Source organism: Neocloeon triangulifer, unplaced genomic scaffold, assembly GCF_031216515.1.
Source record: "Neocloeon triangulifer isolate White Clay Creek 2 clone unplaced genomic scaffold, ASM3121651v1 ptg000014l, whole genome shotgun sequence".
Lineage (NCBI taxonomy): Eukaryota > Metazoa > Arthropoda > Insecta > Ephemeroptera > Baetidae > Neocloeon > Neocloeon triangulifer.
In genome coordinates, this window is record NW_026775556.1 from 28,560,917 (window position 1) to 28,581,888 (window position 20,972).

Below are 20,972 nucleotides of genomic sequence, written 5' to 3' on the forward strand. Positions count from 1 at the left end.
AGTCACATTATTAAATTTAGCGCGTACATTTAAATAAAATTATCAGTGTTGTAAGCATCGCTAATAAAGAATTATTTGTTAATTTAATTTTTTTTCTAGCAGCAAAAGAAACTGATAACAACATTCAGCAATCAACGCTTCGCATTTAATTTGGCTGAGCCGCGCGTGCAGCCAAAACCAGCGAACGGAGTCGCATATCAAATTTAACACGTTTATTTAAAAGAAATCAGTTGTTATAACAAAACTCAGCAAATTGCAGTTTGTATATTTGATAGGCCGAGCCGCGCGCGGGCAGCCGAATCCAGCATTCGCAGTCGCATTTTCAATTAAACCCGTTAAAAATTTAAAAAGTAGCTCTAAGCATTTTTAAATTATAATTTGTTGTTAAATAATTTAGTTTTTAAATTTAAGCATCAAAAAGAAACTAAAAACAAAAATTCAGCAATCTGCACTTTGTGTTTTATGTATAGTCCGGTATAGTCGAGCCGCGCGCGGGCAGTCAAATCCAGCATTAGCAGTCGCATAAAATTCAGAATTCTGGAGTTTGTATATTTTATGTATAGTCGAGCCGCGCGCGGGCAGTCAAATCCAGCATTCGCAGTCGCATTTTTAAATAAACCCGTGAAAAGTTTAAAAGTAGCTCTGCGCATTATTAAATTATAATTTATTGTTAATTAATTTTGTTTTCAAATTCTAGCAGCAAACCAATCTGAAAACAAAATTAAGCGAAGTATATAATCAATTTAATGTGCTGGCTGAGCGGCGCGGGCAGTCAAATCAAGCAAACAAGTCGCATCGTACCCCTCCGTCCGTACGCGTCCCCACCACCAGACCGAGCAGCGATTTCCAGCAAATTTTGTCGCGTTCAGGAGAATAATTCCCTTCTTTACTTCTTGCAAGGAGACTTCTTGCTTCTTTGAGGGGCGTGGTTGCGGAAGGCATGAGTCATGAGAGAGTACGGAGAGCGAACAACAACAATTTGATAAAAACACAACATTTTCCGTTCATTGTTCATTAGACCGAGAATTACACTTTTTTAAGAATTATCATTCATTTCTACTAATAGATCCTATCGAAAAGAGTTTAAAAAGCTTTCTAGAAGATCACATATTTGTGATTTTATTATCTCAAATTATTATAAGAAGGGAAGAAAATGAGCCTCACGCTGACCATAAAAACTGCCATGCAAACGGCAGCAGGTAACTTATTCTATACATAATAATCATGTATTGGATTATTTTCAATATTATGTTCATTTTCAGGCCTGCAACTAGCAGTGCTTCGGGTACCCGTAGCAGGACTCAAATACTTTGCTCCACCTGTAACATTTGGAGGTATGTAAAAAATACGCAAAATCACATTTTAATTATTTATTGATTTAAGTTAAGTCTTAAAAATTATTGTCAAATAAATTAAAAAAAAATTTGCAGATATTGATTTCCCTGAGAGGAGGAAGTTGAAAGTTGTGGATAGGCAGCCTCAGTACACTGCAACGATTCGTCCACCGAAAATGACCAAAAGACTTGACCTCATGAGAGGACCAGAAGAATATCACAATTTTCTTATTCACAAGCAATATGGAATTCAGGTTGAGAAAAATGAAATTTTTGTGAATTTTGAAAATTATTTTTTTTAATGCCCGAAGGCCCTTTGTGGAGGACGAATGGCGTACAACCACTTTGAGATGGTCCGCTATACCTTGGGCCGAAAAATTAATCCCAACACCATGTTTCCGCAGTGGAGAATAGATCCGCCGTGGCTGCCCGTCACCAAGAAGGTGCAAAATTGATTTGCTTTGTTAACCTTCTTCGTTAACTCATTGGTGAAAATTAAATTTGTTTTTAGGGCCAAGGTCAGCGAATGGGAGGTGGAAAAGGTGCCATCGACCATTATGTGACGCCACTCAAGGCTGGAAGAATTGTCCTTGAAATCGGAGGTCATTGTACCTTCGATGAAGTCAAACTTTGGCTCGGGGAAATCGCTAACAAGTTGCCATTCAAGGCCAGAGCTGTCAGCCAAGAAATGCTGGAAAAGGATAAGTTGCAGGAAATCGAGGACGCCAAGAATAATTTGAACCCATACACTATGGAATATATCATTCGGAATAACATGGCAGGTGTCCAGAATTGGATATCTCCGTTTGATAGGAAGTGGTTCTGCAAATACCGGTAAATAAGTCGATGTTGCTTTTAGTGATGAGAATAAAAGTTTACACCAATCTGAATGGGATTTTTCTTGGAAGAAAATTATTTCAATTATTGAATTATTTTATTGACCACACAACTATGTACTGAGGCAATAACTGATTATTTTACAACTACCACAATGGTTAAGCTCCAATATTTAGCCTGTAAATTTGTATGTCGTCTGTATGCTAACACAAATAGTTGATGCAGCAAAAGTCACTGCTGTCTAACAAATAGTACATAAAATAGTTTTGTTACCACAGATTCATGATATGAGAGGCGGAAAATGCAAAAAAGAGATCTCATCGTTTTTGAGCTTCGATCGTATTTTGTAAATGGACAAAGCATACTTAGAAAAATACAAAAATAAGTAAACACGTCACGGCTACCATTGTATGGATTGGAGCAGTTAAGGTGCTTGCTTGGTGAGTTTCCCTTTTTGTGAGTTCGAAACTTTGACGTGTAAATGCAAGAATCAGGTAAACGTTCCAAAAGTCAGCTGCACAGTCTCGCAACAGCCAAGAATATACAGATCAATTTTTGAAATATTCACACACACACAGCTCCTAAACATCGCAAGGACAGATCAAAATACATTTGCACACCAAAAAACGTTGCATGCTCCACTATAATCATCATTTTGGTATGAAAATTTTTGGTGCTCGGAGATTCAGCTACATTTTAAAAGACATTGAAGAGATCGAGCTCGACGGATTAATCTTCAATTAAGGACACCAATAGTAGATTGGATAATTCATTCGCAGGCTAGTTTGCTGTCGAAACTAGAGAGAGCAATGGCAAAAGCCTGAAGAGCACACATCGGGTACCTGAAGTCCATGGTAAAAACGTCCTCGGCAACACGACCAAACTGCATGACAATGTAATCAACTGGAAAAAAAACAAGGAGCATAATTAATTTTCTGTTGAAGAAATCGAGTGTTAAAAATCTTTTTGAGAAAAATATGAGTAACAATTAATTCATAAAATTATACTGACTGTCGCTATCATGAACAATTTGGAAATTCTTGACTGATGCCTGGGTCACTCGGCCATGAAAGTTAAGAACATAACTCTGACTGTCATCATTCCAGACTGGCGTTTTATTGTGGAGTTCAATCAATGAATCCATTCTTCTGGCCTTCCAGCACTCTGCATAGGAAAATTAATAGAAAATAAATAAATTCCTCCAACCACATTTCCTATCTTACCAATAAGACTTTCCGCATTGTTCTGTGGACTAAATGGCACTCTTTTGTGTTCTGGTGTCATGCTGGGCAGAATAACCGTCATCTTCCTTGGACCTTTGAAGCCCAAAACATTGGTCTCCTGTTTTAAATAAAATTTCAATATTAAAGCTTTTACTTTCGAAACTTTTAAATAAAAAATTACGTAAATAACAGCTGCGACTTCCTGTCGGGGCGAGCTCTTGTTAGTGCTCCCTGTCTTGCTGGGCGACTGGCCCCCGTCAAAAATGGTAAAATGGGTGCCCAAAAGGTTGGATCGTAGCTTTCCAACGAAAGACTCTCCTGCTCTCGACAGATCGGTCGGGTCCGTCGAGATGAGGTAATTGCTGGTGGCGCTCTTCTTGCGTTTCCGAGCTGCCAGCAGGAAAACTTTCTTGCCGTCGTCCCTTTCCAAATGCAGGAAGTAGGTGGGGAAAAGCCCTCTGTCCATTCCTTTGCGATCTCTGGTGATTCTGCATTTGACCAGAGCTCCCTGCGGTGCTGGTTCGATTGCAAACTGCTCCAAGTTGCCTAAAACGCCAGAGAGCAAAAGCTGTCCTCCCCTGTCATCTCCAGCTCCAGGTGAATCCTGCATAATAAAAAAATTTTTAATATTTTAATCCTTAATTTTTTAATTGAAGGAAAATTTGTCCTCACCATTTGTGCAAAACTGCCCTCGGACTGCGTCGAGTCCAATGGTAACATTTCTTCGGACGGTTCGGCCACTGGACTTGACTCTTGGTCTTCGAGGTCAATATCCTCACGCGACGAGGGTTTGACAGGAGCCGAAATGGGGTTGACACTGTCCGGACTGCCTTCGGCCATTGAAAAATGGAGTGGACCGTCATAGCCTGGTGTATTGAATTTTTATATAAATTTTCTTATGGATTATTTGAAATAAAAATTACCATGCAACTCTTGGCTCTTAGAATTTGATCCCTGAAGAACCCACTGCTGCTTTCGAGACTTGGAGGACATGGTTGGTCGAGCATCTGAGGCCAACACCATGCCAGGTGTCTGTCGTTTTTGCTTAAGTCTCTGCTCCATGAGTTGTTTCTGAAGTTGAAAAAACGTCTCAGTACATATGCAATTTTTCATATTAATAAATCAACCTGCTGATCCAGCTTTTGCTGACGGAGGGATACTGAAGTCATTGCGGCTGAGTATTAGATATAGCGTCAACTGAAAATTTTAAAAATGTATTTCATTTTTTACAAAAATCATGCGTCAATTTCTAGCAGCTAATTGACGTCAATTTTGATCTCTTTTTCGACATTCAAAGACCAACTCTTTTTAGAGGAAATTGACATATAGGTTATTATAAGTATGTAATTCCAGAAGCGACAAGCAAATTTCACAAATTAATCAGATAATCGTCGGGTTACGTCTAATATCTGACACAAAATTGTGCAAAACAAACCGATCGTTAACTGTCATTAACATAAAATATCAAGGAAACTCACTTCTCAAAGGCCTTTTGTATTGAGAGGCCGATGCTCTGCTGCCAACAGGCCTACCAGAGACGAGCAAAAACCCAATGATGATTCATTAGAACTTTTAGAAAGTGCTACTTTTGACGAAATTAATTGATCTGCATCGGAAATTGTTTCGTGCTATTGGTGGTGGATAGGTGGATAAAGGAATTTTGCTTCCAAAGCACTCTCGATAAGCGCCAGTGGCGCCTTCAAAAATCATTCTTGGAACTATTTAGATCAAACGAATGTTAAACCGATTAATATTGAAGAAAATATCAGTACCGGTATTTTTATGAATTAAATATTCATTTCTCTTTATTTAAAAATTTACGAAAAAAGTAGATAATTTTTAGTTTTTCCTTTCTTTTATATGGTTTTTATTGGTTCCTATTAAATAAATTTGAAAAAATTCATTTAGTTTTTATTTTTTATTTTTCTGCGATTATCAAATGCCACCAAAGTAATAACCGGTATGCTATTGGTTTGGAGACGGTTTCCTAGAGACCACTTTCAAGTGACGTCAGAACGTCAGAAGTAATGCAACGCTTGGCAACGTTGTTGGTGTTAGATGGAAAAGTGTGCGGAGAGGAGATGTAAAAAAAATTTATTTGAGGGACTTCCAAGAGTTTCGTTTTTTTACGGCTGAAGCGGGCTGAAGGACACATATTGGCGCGAAGCGAACGCCGCGAAAACAAGACCTACCAACAGAACTAAAATAATACGATCCAGATTCTAGATTTAAAAAAAATAATAATAAAGTCATGAGAGGGAAAGATTCTTACTTAAACATCAGCGAATGAAAACAAAAATTAATTTTTAAAATTTTATTCGATTTAAAAAAAACCCCAGCAAATGTAACCAGAAATAATTAAATACATTATAATTATAACCAAGACTATGTGTGTAACACTGTTATGTTGGCTAAATTGCACTTCTTCACGACACGTTCAAACACGTTCAATTTCTTGGATTTGACATTCGCAATTCGCTTGACTTGACTTGGTGGTCTATGTGTCTGTGACTTGAATTTCTTTGTTTGTTGTCGCCTCGTCGCCTCTCGCTCTTTCTAACGGACAACCGACCTGTCTCGAACCTGACGTATTTGAATGTCTTGAAAGTTCCCTTGAATAGAATCCGTGTTGTTCATCTTCATTCTGCCTGGATCGCTGCGGACATCTGCTCTATAGTTTTTTACACGAAAAGGTATAAAGACATAATATTATTATTTCGATCGTGATACTCTCGATCGTAATCAAAAACATTCTAAAATTTATGCACGCATTGAATTTTTTGCACAGAATTTTTCTCCTGACTGTAATATTGATTCCTTTTTTAACTATTTGCGCACTTATAATTTATAATGGAAAAGGGCTTGGGAAATATTTGGTGCAGAAACGATTGCCGAAAAGATTTATGTACATTTTTTGAGAATTTTTCAAAAATTTGTGAATTCGCAAGAATTATGTAACATGGCCTTATGAGAATTTTTGTTCACCTGCGCGGAACAGTAAAGTGATAATTCCTGCTTTTTATCAAAAATTAACAACTTTTGGCTTAAATCACAAAATGAAATCATATATTTTGGATAAAAGACACATAATTATATTGTACGTACGTGCTAATAATGAATTTAGCTAAATTTATTTTAAATTGTTGAATTTATACTTTGTGATCAATGCATAAATTATCATTATGATTAGTTGATTGGGTATAATTATGTATGTATAAATTAAATTCATGCTCAATCGGCATTTGGAGTATTTGGACGCACCAAATTTTGCAATTTTTGGAAGTCTAGCTTGGGTTTTGAAGACGACTTTTCGTGCGATAGATATTAAAATATCCAAAGAAGTTGGATATCAATCAACTACATTTTATTTCATCATAAAATATAGATTCATGCTCAAGAAAAATCAACCAGTATCCTCTTTAGATAATAAAAATATATGAACCTAATTAAATTTGTAAATTTATGGTTCTCTTTTTACAGCAATTAGAAGAGGGCTCATGATGGCTGCAGGCGCTGCTGCAATAAATACAGTTATTTGGCCTAACTACATCCCTGCTGAAAATAAGCCAGCTATCCAAGCCATTCCAACTTCTGCTGAGGAGCAAGCACCATACATGAAAGCTATAATTCAGACAACGTTCAAGGATAACCCGTCGTTGGTCCACTTCCTGCTCCTAAATGATGTGTACACCAATGGGGGGGGAGAGTAAGTTATTTTTAATGTGTGCTCTCAAAGAAACGCCACTTTTATTAATTCATCTATTTTAATGTATAATTCTCAGACATCAACGTGCTGACAGAAAGAGCTTTCAAGTTTCTCAAGTCCAGGGGACCCTTTCAATTTGTAGACGAGCCACCAAGACGGATCAGCTGCTCGACGAATAGCTTGACCCTGAAGATGTCCAGCTTCGACTTGCTGAACCTGGACGCCTGGATTTACAGCAACTTGAGCTGGCTCCAAGTGTAGGTCAGCATTTTGTTCAGCAGCGCCGTTGATTGTGGCGGCGCCTTCGTCTCCGTGGCCTGTTCGAACAGAAATAATTGTCAAAAATTTTATAAAATTATAAAAAAGTAGAACTAGTTCCCCCATTTATAAGAATAAGTTCCATCATCTCTGAACTCATGCATTAAAGCAATGCGCACTTCTACTACAACACACGAGACATGCATTTTATTTAAAAACCTGACCTTCGAGAATGACAAGCTGAGCAACTCCTTGTCCTGCACCCGCTGCTGGATCTTGGTGGGATCCGTCCGGTTGACGTTCAGCGTCACTCGTTGCTTCGTCGCCCTGCAGATTCAGTTGAGCAGCAGTCTCTTCATGCTGGACGAGCTCGTCTCTCTCGTTGCCTGCCATGACGAGGCCACGATGCTGATCCTCAGGGTACATGTTTTCGAGATCAGGCAGCTCTAAGTGTTGGTCAGCATTTTGTTCAGCAGCGCCGTTGATTGTGGCGGCGCCTTCGTCTCCGTGGCCTGTTCGAACAGAAATAATTGTCAAAAATTTTATAAAATTATAAAAAAAGTAGAACTAGTTCCCCCATTTATAAGAATAAGTTCCATCATCTCTGAACTCATGCATTAAAGCAATGCGCACTTCTACTACACCACACGAGACATGCATTTTATTTAAAAACCTGACCTTCGAGAATGACAAGCTGAGCAACTCCTTGTCCTGCACCCGCTGCTGGATCTTGGTGGGATCCGTCCGGTTGACGTTCAGCGTCACTCTTTGCCTCGACGCCCTGCAGATTCAGTTGAGCATCAGTCTCTTCATGCTGGACGAGCTCGTCTCTCTCGTTGCCTGCCATGACGAGGCCACGATGCTGATCCTCAGGGTACATGTTTTCGAGATCAGGCAGCTCTAAGTGTTGGTCAGCATTTTGTTCAGCAGCGCCGTTGATTGTGGCGGCGCCTTCGTCTTCATGGTCTGGGTCTGTTTGAACATAAATATTTGTGAAAAATCTTTATTCCAGTAGGACGAGTTCGGCTGAATTTGTTGGCAATATATATTTTTTTGTGCAAACTGCCACACACACATTATATATTTTAAAAATTGTACCATGATCCGCTTCAATGACGTCCTGCAGGTCAAGATGAGCTGCAGCGCCTCCAGGTCTAATGAAATTGGATTCCAAAAAACGAGCCCAGTGCCTTTTGTCTACAGCAGGGAATAAAATGAAATCCAGAAGTGAGAAATTTTAAATATGCCTACGCTGGATGGTTCCGGCCGGAGGGCGGAAGCCATTGATCCGCGCCAGACCAAACAGAACACTGCCATGCAGTTGGGTGGGTGCAGACAATGCCACTGCTCTCTGTCGGTCGTTCAAGCCAGGCGTTTTCATTTCAGCTCCAGGATTGATCTGCACCTCCTCCGGCTCGTCCACAATCTCAAATTGTCCTTTTGACATCAGAAATTTGTACGCGCGCTCAATAAGCACATGGATGTCTGAGAATTACATTAAAATAGACCAATTAATAAAAGTGATTTAATTATGTCTTCTCTCGAGAGCACAAATTTGAATGTACTTACTTTCTCCCCCATTGGTGTAGATGCCATGAAGGAGCAAGAAGTGCACCAGCGGGGGGTTTTCTCTGAAAGCCATATGGATGGCAGCTTTCATCATGGGTGCCTGTTCAACAGTAGATCCTTGCAAACTGAGGATTGAAGGCTTGTGTTCGGATGGAACATATCGTGGCCAGACAACTTTCTCAGCCACCATTGTGGAAATTCTGTAAAAAATTGAGCCGATAATAATCTACAATTTAAAATAGCTATATTTTTATTTACATATCTACGTAGGAGAGGGATACTCTGCATATTTTTGAACATGAATCTATAATTTTATGATAATTTAACGATCCGACTACTTTTGATTTAATTTCTATGTGGCAAAAATTGTCATAGTTGCATAATAACACTTGCGAATTAAAATTTTTTTGAAAAATTCTCTAACAACAAATTGTTTATAAATATTTTCTGCATAAAAAATTTCAAAAAGAAACGTCAATATTCCAATCAGAAGAAAAATGCAGTACAAAAAATTATACTTTTGGAACATTTTATGATTGAAATAATAATTATGTATAATATTATTATGTCGTTTTATATATAATACCTTTTCTAAAAAGATAAAACTAAATGCAGGAGAAAGAGAAGAGCAGCTAAAACAACGAAATCGCATTCAAATTTCGGTTGGGGTGTGCTTGCGAATTCTAATGTTTTTTTGAAAAATTCTCTAAAATAATGTTCGTAAATATTTTTTGCAACAAAAACTTTAAACCTTTTATCATTTAAGTGCGCAAATACTTGAGGAAGGAATCAATATTCTCGTCAGAAGAAAAATTCAGTGCAAAAAATCCTCCGTGCATACATTTTGGAACATTCGATTACGAGAGTATCATAATTGAAATAATTATATTATTTATGTCTTAAATACCTTCCTATGCAGAAAGAGGAGTCAGAAAAAGTGCAGGAGTTCGCAGCGGAAAACGGATTCCATCCAACGGATTCTGAACTGCATTCAAATTCAAAATTGCGGATTGCGGTTGGGGACTGGTGTGCTTTGCGTAATTAGAGAATGGTATTCTTGAGGTTCACGAGACGGGTAGTTCCAAACAGAGCGACAACAAACGAAAAGTCAATATTCACATACACCACACGGCAAGCGAATGTCAAAATTCTGAAACTTATGAACGTGTTTGAACCTGTGTGTGAACGAATCGTGAAGAAGTGCAAAGTAAGCCAACCTAACAGTATTAAAGACATTAGTTCTTGATTGTTATGTATTTTATCATTTCTGGGTAGACTTTGCAGATTTTTTTTTTAAAATCAACATATTAATTTTAGTTTTAATTCTGATGCTCAAGTTTCTTTTCTACAACATGACTTAATTATTATTAATCTTTAAAAATCTAGAATCTGGATCACGTTAAGCAGTTGGTATTATTTTAGTTCTGTTGATTTGTGTCTTCCGTTCGCGGCGCGGCGTTCGCTTCGCGCCACCTGCGCCCATCAGCCGCAAAAAAAAAACATTGTTTACGTATCGGCTAAGCAACATCGTTTGGCATCGCAGGCAGGAAAAGTTAATTTTTCTGACTTTCCGACTTCCATAATTCTCTCCGCTCGTGCGCTTTCTCAACCCTTTTTATCAAGTATATATCTCCTGGTTTAGATCTCCTCTCGTCCTCTCTTCACACTTTCCTTCCAACACCAACAACCTTGCCAACAACGTTGCCAAGCGTTGCATTTACTTCTGACACCACCAGAACCAGAGATAAGAGAATAAATGGACACCACTTGATAGTGGACTTTAGGAAACTGACCCCAACCTACCGGTATTTTTCTAGATAAATTATCCTGAATTATTCTCCTGAACGCGACAAAATTTGCTGGAAATCGCTGCTCGGTCTGGTGGTGGGGACGCGTACGGACGGAGGGGTACGATGCGACTTGTTTGCTTGATTTGACTGCCCGCGCCGCTCAGCCAGCACATTAAATTGATTATATACTTCGCTTAATTTTGTTTTCAGATTGGTTTGCTGCTAGAATTTGAAAACAAAATTAATTAACAATAAATTATAATTTAATAATGCGCAGAGCTACTTTTAAACTTTTCACGGGTTTATTTAAAAATGCGACTGCGAATGCTGGATTTGACTGCCCGCGCGCGGCTCGACTATACATAAAATATACAAACTCCAGAATTCTGAATTTTATATTCATTTTCTATTTGTTGCTTCAATTTAAAAACTAAATTTAACAACAAATTATAATTAAATAATGACCAGAGCTACTTTTAAATTTTTCACGGGTTTATTTAAAAATGCGACTGCTAATGCTGGATTTGACTGCCCGCGCGCGGCTCGACTATACCGGACTATACATAAAACACAAAGTGCAGATTGCTGAATTTTTGTTTTCAGTTTCTTTTTGATGCTTAAATTTAAAAACTAAATTATTTAACAACAAATTATAATTTAAAAATGCTTAGAGCTACTTTTTAAATTTTTAACGGGTTTAATTGAAAATGCGACTGCGAATGCTGGATTCGGCTGCCCGCGCGCGGCTCGGCCTATCAAATATACAAACTGCAATTTGCTGAGTTTTGTTATAACAACTGATTTCTTTTAAATAAACGTGTTAAATTTGATATGCGACTCCGTTCGCTGGTTTTGGCTGCACGCGCGGCTCAGCCAAATTAAATGCGAAGCGTTGATTGCTGAATGTTGTTATCAGTTTCTTTTGCTGCTAGAAAAAAAATTAAATTAACAAATAATTCTTTATTAGCGATGCTTACAACACTGATAATTTTATTTAAATGTACGCGCTAAATTTAATAATGTGACTACGTTTGCTGGATTAGGCTATTTGGTTGACGAACAATTTTCGTATTGAGGAAAAGCCATATCTCTTCATTTCAACAACATATTGTATTATTAAAAATAAAATCTTATTGGACTAAAAATTTGCTTTCAATTGAAGTTCCTTGTTGTTTATTTTAATAAATGAAGGTATTTAGTTAAAAAATAAAATAATTTTTTTAATTCACACAATTGTTTTAATTGATGGTGCAACCAAATAGCCTAATCCAGCAAACGTAGCCGCATTATTAAATTTAGCGCATTCATTTAAATAAAATTATTAGTGTTTTAAGCATCGCTAATAAAGAATTATTAGTTACTTTAATTTTTTTTATTCAAGCAACAAAAAGAAACTGATAACAACATTCAGCAATCAACACTTCGCATTTAATGTGGCTGAGCCGCGCGTGCAGCCAAAACCAGCGAACGGAGTCGCATATCAAATTTAACACGTTTATTTAAAAAAAAATCAGTTGTCATAATCCCTAATGAAGTATTAGTTACTATTTTAATTTTGTAAATTCTAGCATCACAAAGAATCTGAAAACAAAACTCAACAAATTGCAGTTTGTATTTTTTAATAGGCCAAGCCGCGCGCGGGCAGCCGAATCCATGCAGCATTCGCAGTCGCATTTTTAAATAAACCAGTCAATAAATTCAAAAAGTAGCTCTAGGCATTTTTAAATTATAATTTGTTGTTAAATAATTTAATTTTTAAATTGAAGCATCAAAAAGAAACTGAAAACAAAAATTCAGCACTCTGCACTCTGTATTTTATGTATAGTCGAGCCGCGCGCGGGCAGTCAAATCCAGCATTCGCAGTCGCATTTTTAAATAAACCCATGAAAAATTTAAAAGTAGCTGTAAGCATTTTTAAATTATAATTTGTTGTTAAATAATTTAGTTTTTAAATTGAAGCAGCAAATAGAAACTGAAAATAAAACTCAGAAATCTGCAGTTTGGATATTTAATGTGGCCGAGCCGCGCGGGCAGCCAAATCCAGCGAACAGAGTTGCATTGTTACCCCTCTCACCGCGCACTGCCTTCCCCCACCAACACACCATTTTACATTGACTTTTTGCCGGGCAGCCAAATCCAGCAAAAGTTGTCGCGTTCGTGAGAATCGTTCAATTATCCTTTTCTCTATTGAACAATTTACGAAAATTTTAGATAATTTTTAATTTTTCTTAAGTTTTATATGGTATTAAGAACATAAATGTGAATAAATATATTTTACCTTTGGATTTTTTTGTGATTGTTAAAATGTTAAATGCCGTCAATGTAATAAAACCGGTATTTTGTCGAAAATTTAAGTTCACTGAACACTAAACGAACGACACGACAGAGGACAGAGGTGTTGTTTTTCAGCTCAAGCTCAGCATAAAGACCGCATATTTTCTTGTCAAATGCAAATATTTTTAGACTCTGGCAAGATTATGTAATGGATTCAGCTGAACAAAAGCCTGTAGCGAATGGCCACTTGAGTGCCGAAGAGGTTGATGTAGAATTTATGCCATTAATCTACGAAATCCTGCGAGGGTAAGACAAAAATATCTAGAACATTTTTTTCGTCGTTTTACATAATCCGCATGCTTTTAGAGTGCTTTCAATTATTCTTAGAAAATATATAATGTGAATAGAAATAAGGCATTTTCATATGGAGTTTGCTAATAAAGTGTTCCTTGTAAATTTTTTAGAATCGAAAGAGAATCTATCGACACCGCCCAGAAACCAAGGGAGTCACAGGACACAAGTCTGAAAGTTGTCGAGCTCCACAAGAAATTGAATCAAGTTCGTGAACAGGTTAGCATTTCCTCTTGCAAATTAGGATTGTCCTCTAACTAAAATTATTCTTCAGGTTCGGAAATTGCCCGGAATCAATTACAATCGTGAGGACCAATTGAAGCAGTTGGATCATTTGCGTAAACAGCTGCGGCTGAAGAGAGAGTTGCTGCTCAAGTATCGTAATATGTGCTCGTTTGACATGCCCAAGGCCTGAAGACTATGCCCATTTTGCGAATCATCCTGCGCTACCTGGCCAACAACGAACAGCTTGTCTACAAACTCTCGGAATCGAAACCTGTGCGTCGAGCCGCTCAGTTAACCCTCAGTTTGTTCTACCGGAGCAAAATGCTCCAACAAGACTTTGAGAAATCAGCCGCTGGAAAACATGTTGTTAAACATTTGGAACGGCTAGCCCAACGTCTGAAAGCCATCGAGGAATCGCAGAAGAAGCAGCCGTAGAGAATAAAATTGATAGCCTCAGGTACTTTTGCGAAATAAATTACAAAATAATATGATGCACAGAATGTGGGACAAAGAACCGCTGATTCCGACCTCCTACGCGCCGAGGTACAAGCAAATTCTCAAGGCGTCGCCGCAGGTGTGCTTCAGGGACTGCCTGAAACTTTTGCTGGCGCCGCTGATACCCTCCCCTAAATGTGAGCCCTTCAAACCCTTGGAGTTGGCGACCCCGACTGTGGCCTACATTGGCCTTGTGCTGATCCTCTACAATTTCAAATCGGACACTTCCGAGTTGTCCACGGCCCTGCTGGCCGTCACCTTGTACATGACCCTGGCTCCAGTCGGAACTTACCTCTTGTGTCGGGCTGCGAAGGCAACCTTGACCTTCATGAAGGTCTTCTCTGTCGTTGCAGCCTCGCAGATCGGCACTCTCCTCACCCTTCTGGTGCCCATCCTGATTTCCCATGAAAATGCTTTCAAAAGTCATGTCCCTTTTTTGGTAGCCTTGGCTGTCTTCGGCGGTCTGACCACCATCAGGGTTTGCCTGGTCATCATTGTGTCCCTCCCTGTGCCAGTTATGCGCCTTATCGTGGGCACTTTGGTAGCCCTGATGAATTTGTTCTTTGTCCTCTACCTTCATTTTGCATTCATGCATCCCACCTTCAAGTATGGCATCGGCGCATACAAGTCGAGTTTCTAAGTAGCAAAATTTGTTGAGAATTTAGATAAGTGTCAAAATGTTCGAATAATACAGATATTTCTGTGCTAAAAATCAACAATCTTTGGTTTTCTTTCTCTGGCCTAAACCACGTAAAATAATTTCTTAATAATTTTTTTAAATCTTACAAACTAAGCGCAAAATTTTATTTTATTTCTTGGTTAAATTAATATTATTCTAGAATATTAAGTTTATTTGCATTTGGTGGTAGATGTAGAAAATTTTAAGTACAATTTTTGTTTTTATATTTTAGGTTTCGCTATGGACGACTCGACGTTCCCTCCCACAACAGATCCCTCCCTGATCAAACTTCAAGAGCTTCTCAGCAAGGGCGACCTCAACGAAGCCAAGGATTTTTTCTTCGGCCCTGAAATTGCTGAAAAGACTCTAAAATCCCCCATGGATGTCATTCGAACCCTTGTGACGTTTGTTAGTCCCAGACAAAAGTGCTCAAATCCCTCCCTGGTTGACACTTGCCAGTTGATGCTTGAGTCTGTGGCTGAAAATGTGGCAGACCCCGATGAGATTTACCTGGAACTGCTTTCCAACATGGACGATAAGGAGAACCCAGTGCTCCTAATTATTATCTTGAAATGCGTTGAAATTTGCCTGGCTAAAATGAGTTCATCGAAGACAAGAGCTTTGGACTGGTGCCTTGCAACCTTGAGGGACACCCTAGATGATTTGCCCTCTGACGTTGATCTGACTGAAATTTACCCTGAGATAGAAAAGTTTTTCCAAAAATGCATTGCTGATCTTGATGTTGGAAATGAAAAAGGTTTTATTTTTGTTTTTCATTTGAATTTATTCTAATTAGTTGAATCAACTTATAATTTGAAATTATAAAATGTGATTAATTTTCGTATTCCTTTCATCTAAATTATTAAAGTTCATTTTTTTAGACTGTGAAGAGCAAAAACAGTGCCTTGCAACATTCCTCTTGACTCAACTTGTGCACACAAGTCTGCCAGAAGATACCTTAGTTGGTTTTGTTCATTCTTTGACAAAAGTCCTGCCACACTTTGGTCACCCTTTGAAATATCTGAGTGAAAAGGGTGGATGGAAGAAAAACAAGACGGACAATCATCACTTCTTGGATGAAGTTCCACTCAGCGCATCTTTTGAGGTTTTTAAAACTCATTTAAACTAATTTCTTTTCCTTGACAAAGCTATATTATTTCTAGATGCTGTATTATTACGTAATTCACAAAGGAATTGGGTATGACTTTTTCCCACAAGTGTACAGCCCTCAGTTCCTCTTTGTCCAACTTGGTGCTCTCTGCTCCGAACTTGTAGCAAATGGAGACCGTGACCTGCAGGAAAAAGGGCTCAAAATGTTGATTGACGTCCTTGATCGAGTTGACCCGGGCAGCATTACTCATCATGCACTCTCCGCTAACCACTACCCAAACCTGCTGAAGGGCCTCTGCAATATGATGGTCTACTGTAGCAACGAAGACACGAGGATAAAAGCTGCGGCAACTTTCAAAAGACTCATGTACGTCTTTGATGAGAGAGGACGACACTTGATTCTCCTTCATGGCTACCGAACTTTGGAGGAACAAGGTGTACGAGGGTACATGGTCACAATTTCTAAGGACTTTGTCACTGAGTACTTGAAGAGTGGCAACTATTTCATGCAAAATCTGCCAGAGCTGCTTAACAGGATGTTTGTGCTACCGCAGGGTGAAAAAACTTTGCTATTTGACTGGATAGACACAGTTGTCTCCAAACTTAATCTTTTGAGGTATGTATGAAAAAACATTTGAAATGAGTTTATTTAATTTTAATTTTGCTTCCAGGTATATAGTGATGGCTGATCCAAAGCCTGGTGCCTTCACAGGCATTTGGGATATAGAAATTGACATTAACGAGCGTTTTTTGAAACCATTGAGTGATGCTCTGAAATACAGCAGGGAGTACTTAAATGACCGAATGAATGATGCACAAATTCTGTCAAATACTCATCCCACTGGATCTACTGTCCAAGTAGGTGGAGAAACGCTACCTGCACCTAATTACGAAGAGGAGGTTGGTGGAATCAAATTAAAACTGACTCAGCTTGATTTTGTCCAGCACATCTACGAGATAGTGATTGAGAAATTTGTGTAATTCTAAATTTATTAAATTTAATGTAATTAATTCATAATGGTGGAATTAATGGATTGAATAAAATTGCATCAATCAGTGAGCATTAAATGCAAGGATGTGTTGATTTTACTGTCACAAGTGCTTTATTGGAGATCATTCATCTAAACATAAAGCAAAAAAGTATACAGTAAAATCCGTAAGTGGGGCGGTGCATATATATATATGAACCAGTAATCCAAAATATAACTCATCTCACAACGGTTGAATATTTCAATTCAATCGTTTTTTAAAACAAATAAAGGGACAGCTAGATTTTTGTCCTAAACAAAAATGGCAAAGCAAATGTCAAGGGAGCACTCGGCTTGATAATCTTTATTCTTAATTTCAAGAAAAAATTTTGTACTCCTAGAACACAAAGTCTCGCCTTGATCGAAATTTGTTTAAGAGGATTTAAAATGTCCCAGGGGACCGTATGATAAGATTTTCTTAGAGATTTCAAGCTTTTCCTGGTCGAGGAGCTCCAGCATTTTGTTCCCCTAGTGGTTTCACACCAGGGCTTGAAGTCCTGTCGGTGGAAGATCTGCCTCTGCCACCTCGTCTTCCTCGGCTCTTGCGGCCTGTGCGGTTGGGCGTGTTCTCGCGCCTGTCCATGTCAAACTGGCCAGTGGCTTCATCATTCTACATTAGAAAAAATAAATTTTAGTCTTTATCTAAATGAAAATTTGAAAAATGTGTACCTGAGACATTGATGATGTTGCGACTGTTGAAGGCGCGGGAGAAGGAGTGTGGCCGCTTGAACTTATGTGCTGCTTTTGCATTTTGTTGGGTTTTGGCCTTGGCAGTTGGGCGCCTGGACTGGCGTGTGGTATCAGCCTCAGAACATTGCCAACAGCTTTCGTGCGACCCTCACGGAATACCTGAAGAAATCAATTAAATGATTCATATAAATATTCTATTTTTAAAAGGTTCTTTAAACTATTACCATTCTTTGGCCTGGTTTCAAGTATTCTGGGTGTTTGATGAACCTAAAGTGCACCAGAGCTTTGTCTCCTGTTCGTAAGCAGTCAGCGTTCATCGACAGAATTGAAGCAGTTTGACGAATGCTACCGCAATGAACTGAGAGAATTTAAATTAGTTGAATAATTGGTGTTTGCTTATAAAATAGTACCCATTGCTTGATAGCGAGAGCTGATAGTTGTTGGGTGATGTAGGACAAGAATTTCTCCTTCAAATTCCCAGCAGGCGGAGGGATTTAACGAAGGAGCAACCATGACCATTCCCTTCCGTAAATGGGATCTCTTGATCTGCTTGCAATTTATGATTATTACCTAATTGTGAATGAAAACAAATTTTTACCTTTTTGAGAGCAAAGGAAGCAGTTTGCCCGCTTCGCACTTCTCGTACAGGCATCCGCTTGCGATGGATGCTTTTGATCGCAATTGGCGTGAAATGGCCCAGCAAATCAGGCCCAAGCAGTAATGTGTCATTCAGACGAATTGTTCCAGCAAGAGTTGTCCCCGACACTACAGTTCCAACACCCTGAAGAATACAAATATTAGACTCATTTGATTTATATTGCATAAAAACTTACTGGGACACTGTACATGTCATCAATTTGAAACTCGGCTGGCTCGTCGTCACGGGCATTGTTCCTTGTGGTGAGCAAGTTCAAGAACATCTTCAGCAAATCCAAATTCTCTCCTGACACATTTGACACTTGGAAGATTGGGCATAACCTGAACATAATTGTTATAACTCTTATTAAAGAGAAACAAGAATTTTGAACCTTTCTGAAACAAAGTTTGTTGCTCCAAGTACAACATCGTCTTCCGTCCGGACCATGACGGGCACTTTCCTGCAGCCCTGGGACTTGAGGACCTTGACCAGTAACCGCAGAGTGTCGGTCAGGACGTTGGGTGGGCACATGTCAATTTTCGTCACGACGACAAAGACTGGCACACTGAGTGCCAGGGCAAGACCAAGGTGCTCTTTGGTCATGCCAACGATTCCAGCGTTAGCGCCGACCATCAGCATGCCAAAGTGGGGAGCATGTCCTGTCATTCCAAAGACCGTGGTCTTCAAGTAGCGCTCATGGCCGGCCAAGTCGATGAAAGTGATCACCTTGGCAGATCGCTCACAGATTCGTACCCAGTCGAGAGAGCCGTGCTCAGGTTTATTGACAACATTGCCTAGGAGAAAAGATTTTTTATAATTATTATTCTTTTATCTACAAATTAAAACTGGGTTACTTTATTAGGTAGAAAATCTAGTAGGAGTATGTACCCAATATCTTAAAAATTGATCAAATTCTGGATTACGCAATAGATTCTTCTCAATTTTACTTTTCATATCAATAATATTATTATGAAAGTCGTACAAGCAAAATTATAGCTAATAACTGACTGTTTAGAAAACTTAATTTCTTTCATATATATATACACAATTTTTTTTAAGTAATTTCAGTATAAAAGTATAAATGTTTTTGAAAACATGAAATGTTGCAAAAAAAAATCATATTTTGACTCACCAACACTGTCAAATCCCAAAATATCATTTCCAACCGAGCTGGTTCTGCCAGACTCCATTTCATGCTTGTGCCTGAAGAGCTTCTGCCTGGCATGACCTCTGCCGTTGTCAAGCTCTCCGTGAGTCAAGACTCCGAGTAATGTGGACTTGCCGGCATCCACATTTCCAACCACAGCCACCCGGATTTCCAAGAAATCCTGCTCGTCGAGGCGTTTTCTGACCAAAAACTGGCCTGTCAAGCCTTTTTCTAGCTGCCGCTGGCGCAGCTCCTTGCAGTCGGAGTCTAACGTGCTGGCCAGTGACTTGAGTGTGGCCACCGACGCCTCGAACTCGTCTTCAGCCAAACCAGCTTCAGTGGAGTCTAATAAGGAAAAAAGTTTATTATTAAAAGCTTCAAGTCCAGTTATAATTTTTTTTTTTATAATTAGAGAATATTCCAAAATATAAAATCCTTAATTACTGATTTTATAGAAGGCTGATAAGAAAAGAGTAATTTTGGTAAATAACCTTACATTGCAATGTGCAATGTAAATATATTAAATTAATTTCAAATTTAATTAAAAAACTGACCTTCTCCAATCCCAATCTCGTAGATAGTCTCTCCACGTCCATCATCTAACCTCTCTCGAAGCTGACGCAGCAGCAGGTCAAACTGCTCGGAAGTGGGACTGACCAGCACAGTCTGTTCGAAGCCAAAGACAAACGTCAGCAAAAATGTCTCAACGTCATTTTTCAAGATCAAATTCTAACCTTGCCACAGATGCTCGTGTAATCCTCCTGTGGATCCTTGTTCTCTGTGCCCTGCGGCACCAGAGTCGTTTTGCTTGGTGACTTCTCCACCACAGAAGTCATGCTGCAGTTTTTCTCAAAATTTCTCAGTAATTATGGTCCTTTGTGAACAAATCCTCTGCTCAAGCTGCTAATATTCGTAATGCACACGACGGTATTGCAGCTTCGGTGTTCATTAAAGAATGACGTAACATGGAACTGACGCAATTCAGTGCTGAAATGAATAATGATTACAATTAGACAAAATTTCACTTTCAATAACTAATTTCTCCCAACTTCCATATGGAAGAAATTTGTCGTGGCAAAAGATTTGAGACGAGAGCTTAAGGCCAAGTTCGACATAGATCTCGGCACTGTCGACAACTGGGTCGAGCGCAACATAATTTAAGGCACACTTGCATAATTTCATAAAAGTTGGCAAGTTCAATGGTGAACACGAAACAAAACAAAAACAACATTCTGGGCGCCCAGCGATTCACCTTCGCAATGTCACGGATCCCGAAAAGACTGGCCTGATTTGCGGCAGCTTCTTCGAATTTCGGTCGGCCAATATCTCAAGTTCAACTCCGGGATATTGAGAACGAAATTTTCGGGTCTCACAAACAGACGCGGAGGAAATTCGAGAAAATTTTGCTTACCAAAACCGCAAAGTTTATGTCACCCAGATGCTTGCTTGCCGACGTCAGAAGATCAGCGCCACCATCGGCGAGTCTGGAAGTACTTTGGTTCGAACTTCGAACAACTGTGGCGGAATGACTTTTGCTTGTTAGGCGGTGCTGCATAATCAACAGGCGATTATATTATCCATCTGGGCGCTGTGCTGTGAATTTTGCTTTAGTTACGCTA

At 38.9% G+C, this 20,972-nt stretch overlaps 7 protein-coding genes across 9 annotated transcripts; 4 read left to right on the forward strand and 3 right to left on the reverse strand.

Annotated features, from left to right (window-relative positions):
- Positions 1-926: 926 nt before the first annotated feature.
- LOC132201517 (large ribosomal subunit protein uL16m) lies at positions 927-2,227 on the forward strand. The gene is made up of 5 exons (XM_059627726.1): positions 927-1,199; positions 1,263-1,334; positions 1,431-1,588; positions 1,646-1,777; positions 1,846-2,227. The coding sequence occupies exons 1-5, from the start codon at positions 1,154-1,156 to the stop codon at positions 2,170-2,172; spliced, it is 735 nt and encodes a 244-aa protein (XP_059483709.1). The 5' UTR covers positions 927-1,153; the 3' UTR covers positions 2,173-2,227.
- Positions 2,228-2,255: 28 nt separating this feature from the next.
- Positions 2,256-5,088, reverse strand: LOC132201514 (protein king tubby). Its single transcript, XM_059627720.1, has 8 exons — positions 4,873-5,088; positions 4,522-4,591; positions 4,318-4,465; positions 4,067-4,260; positions 3,576-3,998; positions 3,395-3,512; positions 3,183-3,335; positions 2,256-3,074 (listed from the first exon to the last, which is right to left on the reverse strand). The coding sequence occupies exons 2-8, from the start codon at positions 4,561-4,563 to the stop codon at positions 2,941-2,943; spliced, it is 1,212 nt and encodes a 403-aa protein (XP_059483703.1). The 5' UTR covers positions 4,564-4,591; positions 4,873-5,088; the 3' UTR covers positions 2,256-2,940.
- Positions 5,089-7,172: 2,084 nt separating this feature from the next.
- On the reverse strand, positions 7,173-9,968 carry LOC132201983 (uncharacterized). Its single transcript, XM_059628557.1, has 7 exons — positions 9,835-9,968; positions 8,928-9,127; positions 8,610-8,843; positions 8,457-8,555; positions 8,037-8,330; positions 7,583-7,870; positions 7,173-7,417 (listed from the first exon to the last, which is right to left on the reverse strand). Exons 2-7 carry the CDS (start codon positions 9,115-9,117, stop codon positions 7,173-7,175), a joined length of 1,350 nt encoding a protein of 449 aa, XP_059484540.1. The 5' UTR covers positions 9,118-9,127; positions 9,835-9,968.
- A 3,112-nt stretch (positions 9,969-13,080) lies between these two features.
- Positions 13,081-13,898, forward strand: LOC132199951 (mediator of RNA polymerase II transcription subunit 9). The gene is made up of 3 exons (XM_059625074.1): positions 13,081-13,297; positions 13,456-13,561; positions 13,617-13,898. The coding sequence occupies exons 1-3, from the start codon at positions 13,200-13,202 to the stop codon at positions 13,755-13,757; spliced, it is 345 nt and encodes a 114-aa protein (XP_059481057.1). The 5' UTR covers positions 13,081-13,199; the 3' UTR covers positions 13,758-13,898.
- Positions 13,885-16,930, forward strand: LOC132199949 (glomulin). The gene is made up of 5 exons (XM_059625072.1): positions 13,885-14,024; positions 14,974-15,498; positions 15,623-15,846; positions 15,905-16,467; positions 16,523-16,930. Exons 2-5 carry the CDS (start codon positions 14,982-14,984, stop codon positions 16,830-16,832), a joined length of 1,614 nt encoding a protein of 537 aa, XP_059481055.1. The 5' UTR covers positions 13,885-14,024; positions 14,974-14,981; the 3' UTR covers positions 16,833-16,930.
- Positions 14,010-14,792, forward strand: LOC132199950 (uncharacterized). The gene has a single exon (XM_059625073.1). It carries the CDS (start codon positions 14,055-14,057, stop codon positions 14,700-14,702), a length of 648 nt encoding a protein of 215 aa, XP_059481056.1. The 5' UTR covers positions 14,010-14,054; the 3' UTR covers positions 14,703-14,792.
- LOC132199948 (GTP-binding protein 1) lies at positions 16,534-20,911 on the reverse strand. Of its 3 annotated transcripts, none has more exons than XM_059625069.1 (11): positions 20,765-20,911; positions 20,088-20,340; positions 19,908-20,019; positions 19,339-19,698; positions 18,598-19,000; positions 18,403-18,547; positions 18,168-18,350; positions 17,980-18,115; positions 17,794-17,927; positions 17,549-17,728; positions 16,534-17,489 (listed from the first exon to the last, which is right to left on the reverse strand). In XM_059625069.1, exons 2-11 carry the CDS (start codon positions 20,187-20,189, stop codon positions 17,307-17,309), a joined length of 1,938 nt encoding a protein of 645 aa, XP_059481052.1. In that variant the 5' UTR covers positions 20,190-20,340; positions 20,765-20,911; the 3' UTR covers positions 16,534-17,306. The 3 variants fall into 3 exon arrangements, with proteins under 3 accessions (XP_059481052.1, XP_059481053.1, XP_059481054.1); XM_059625070.1 differs by lacking the exon at positions 20,765-20,911 and adding an exon at positions 20,606-20,758; XM_059625071.1 differs by lacking the exon at positions 20,765-20,911 and adding an exon at positions 20,403-20,545.
- Positions 20,912-20,972: the final 61 nt, after the last annotated feature.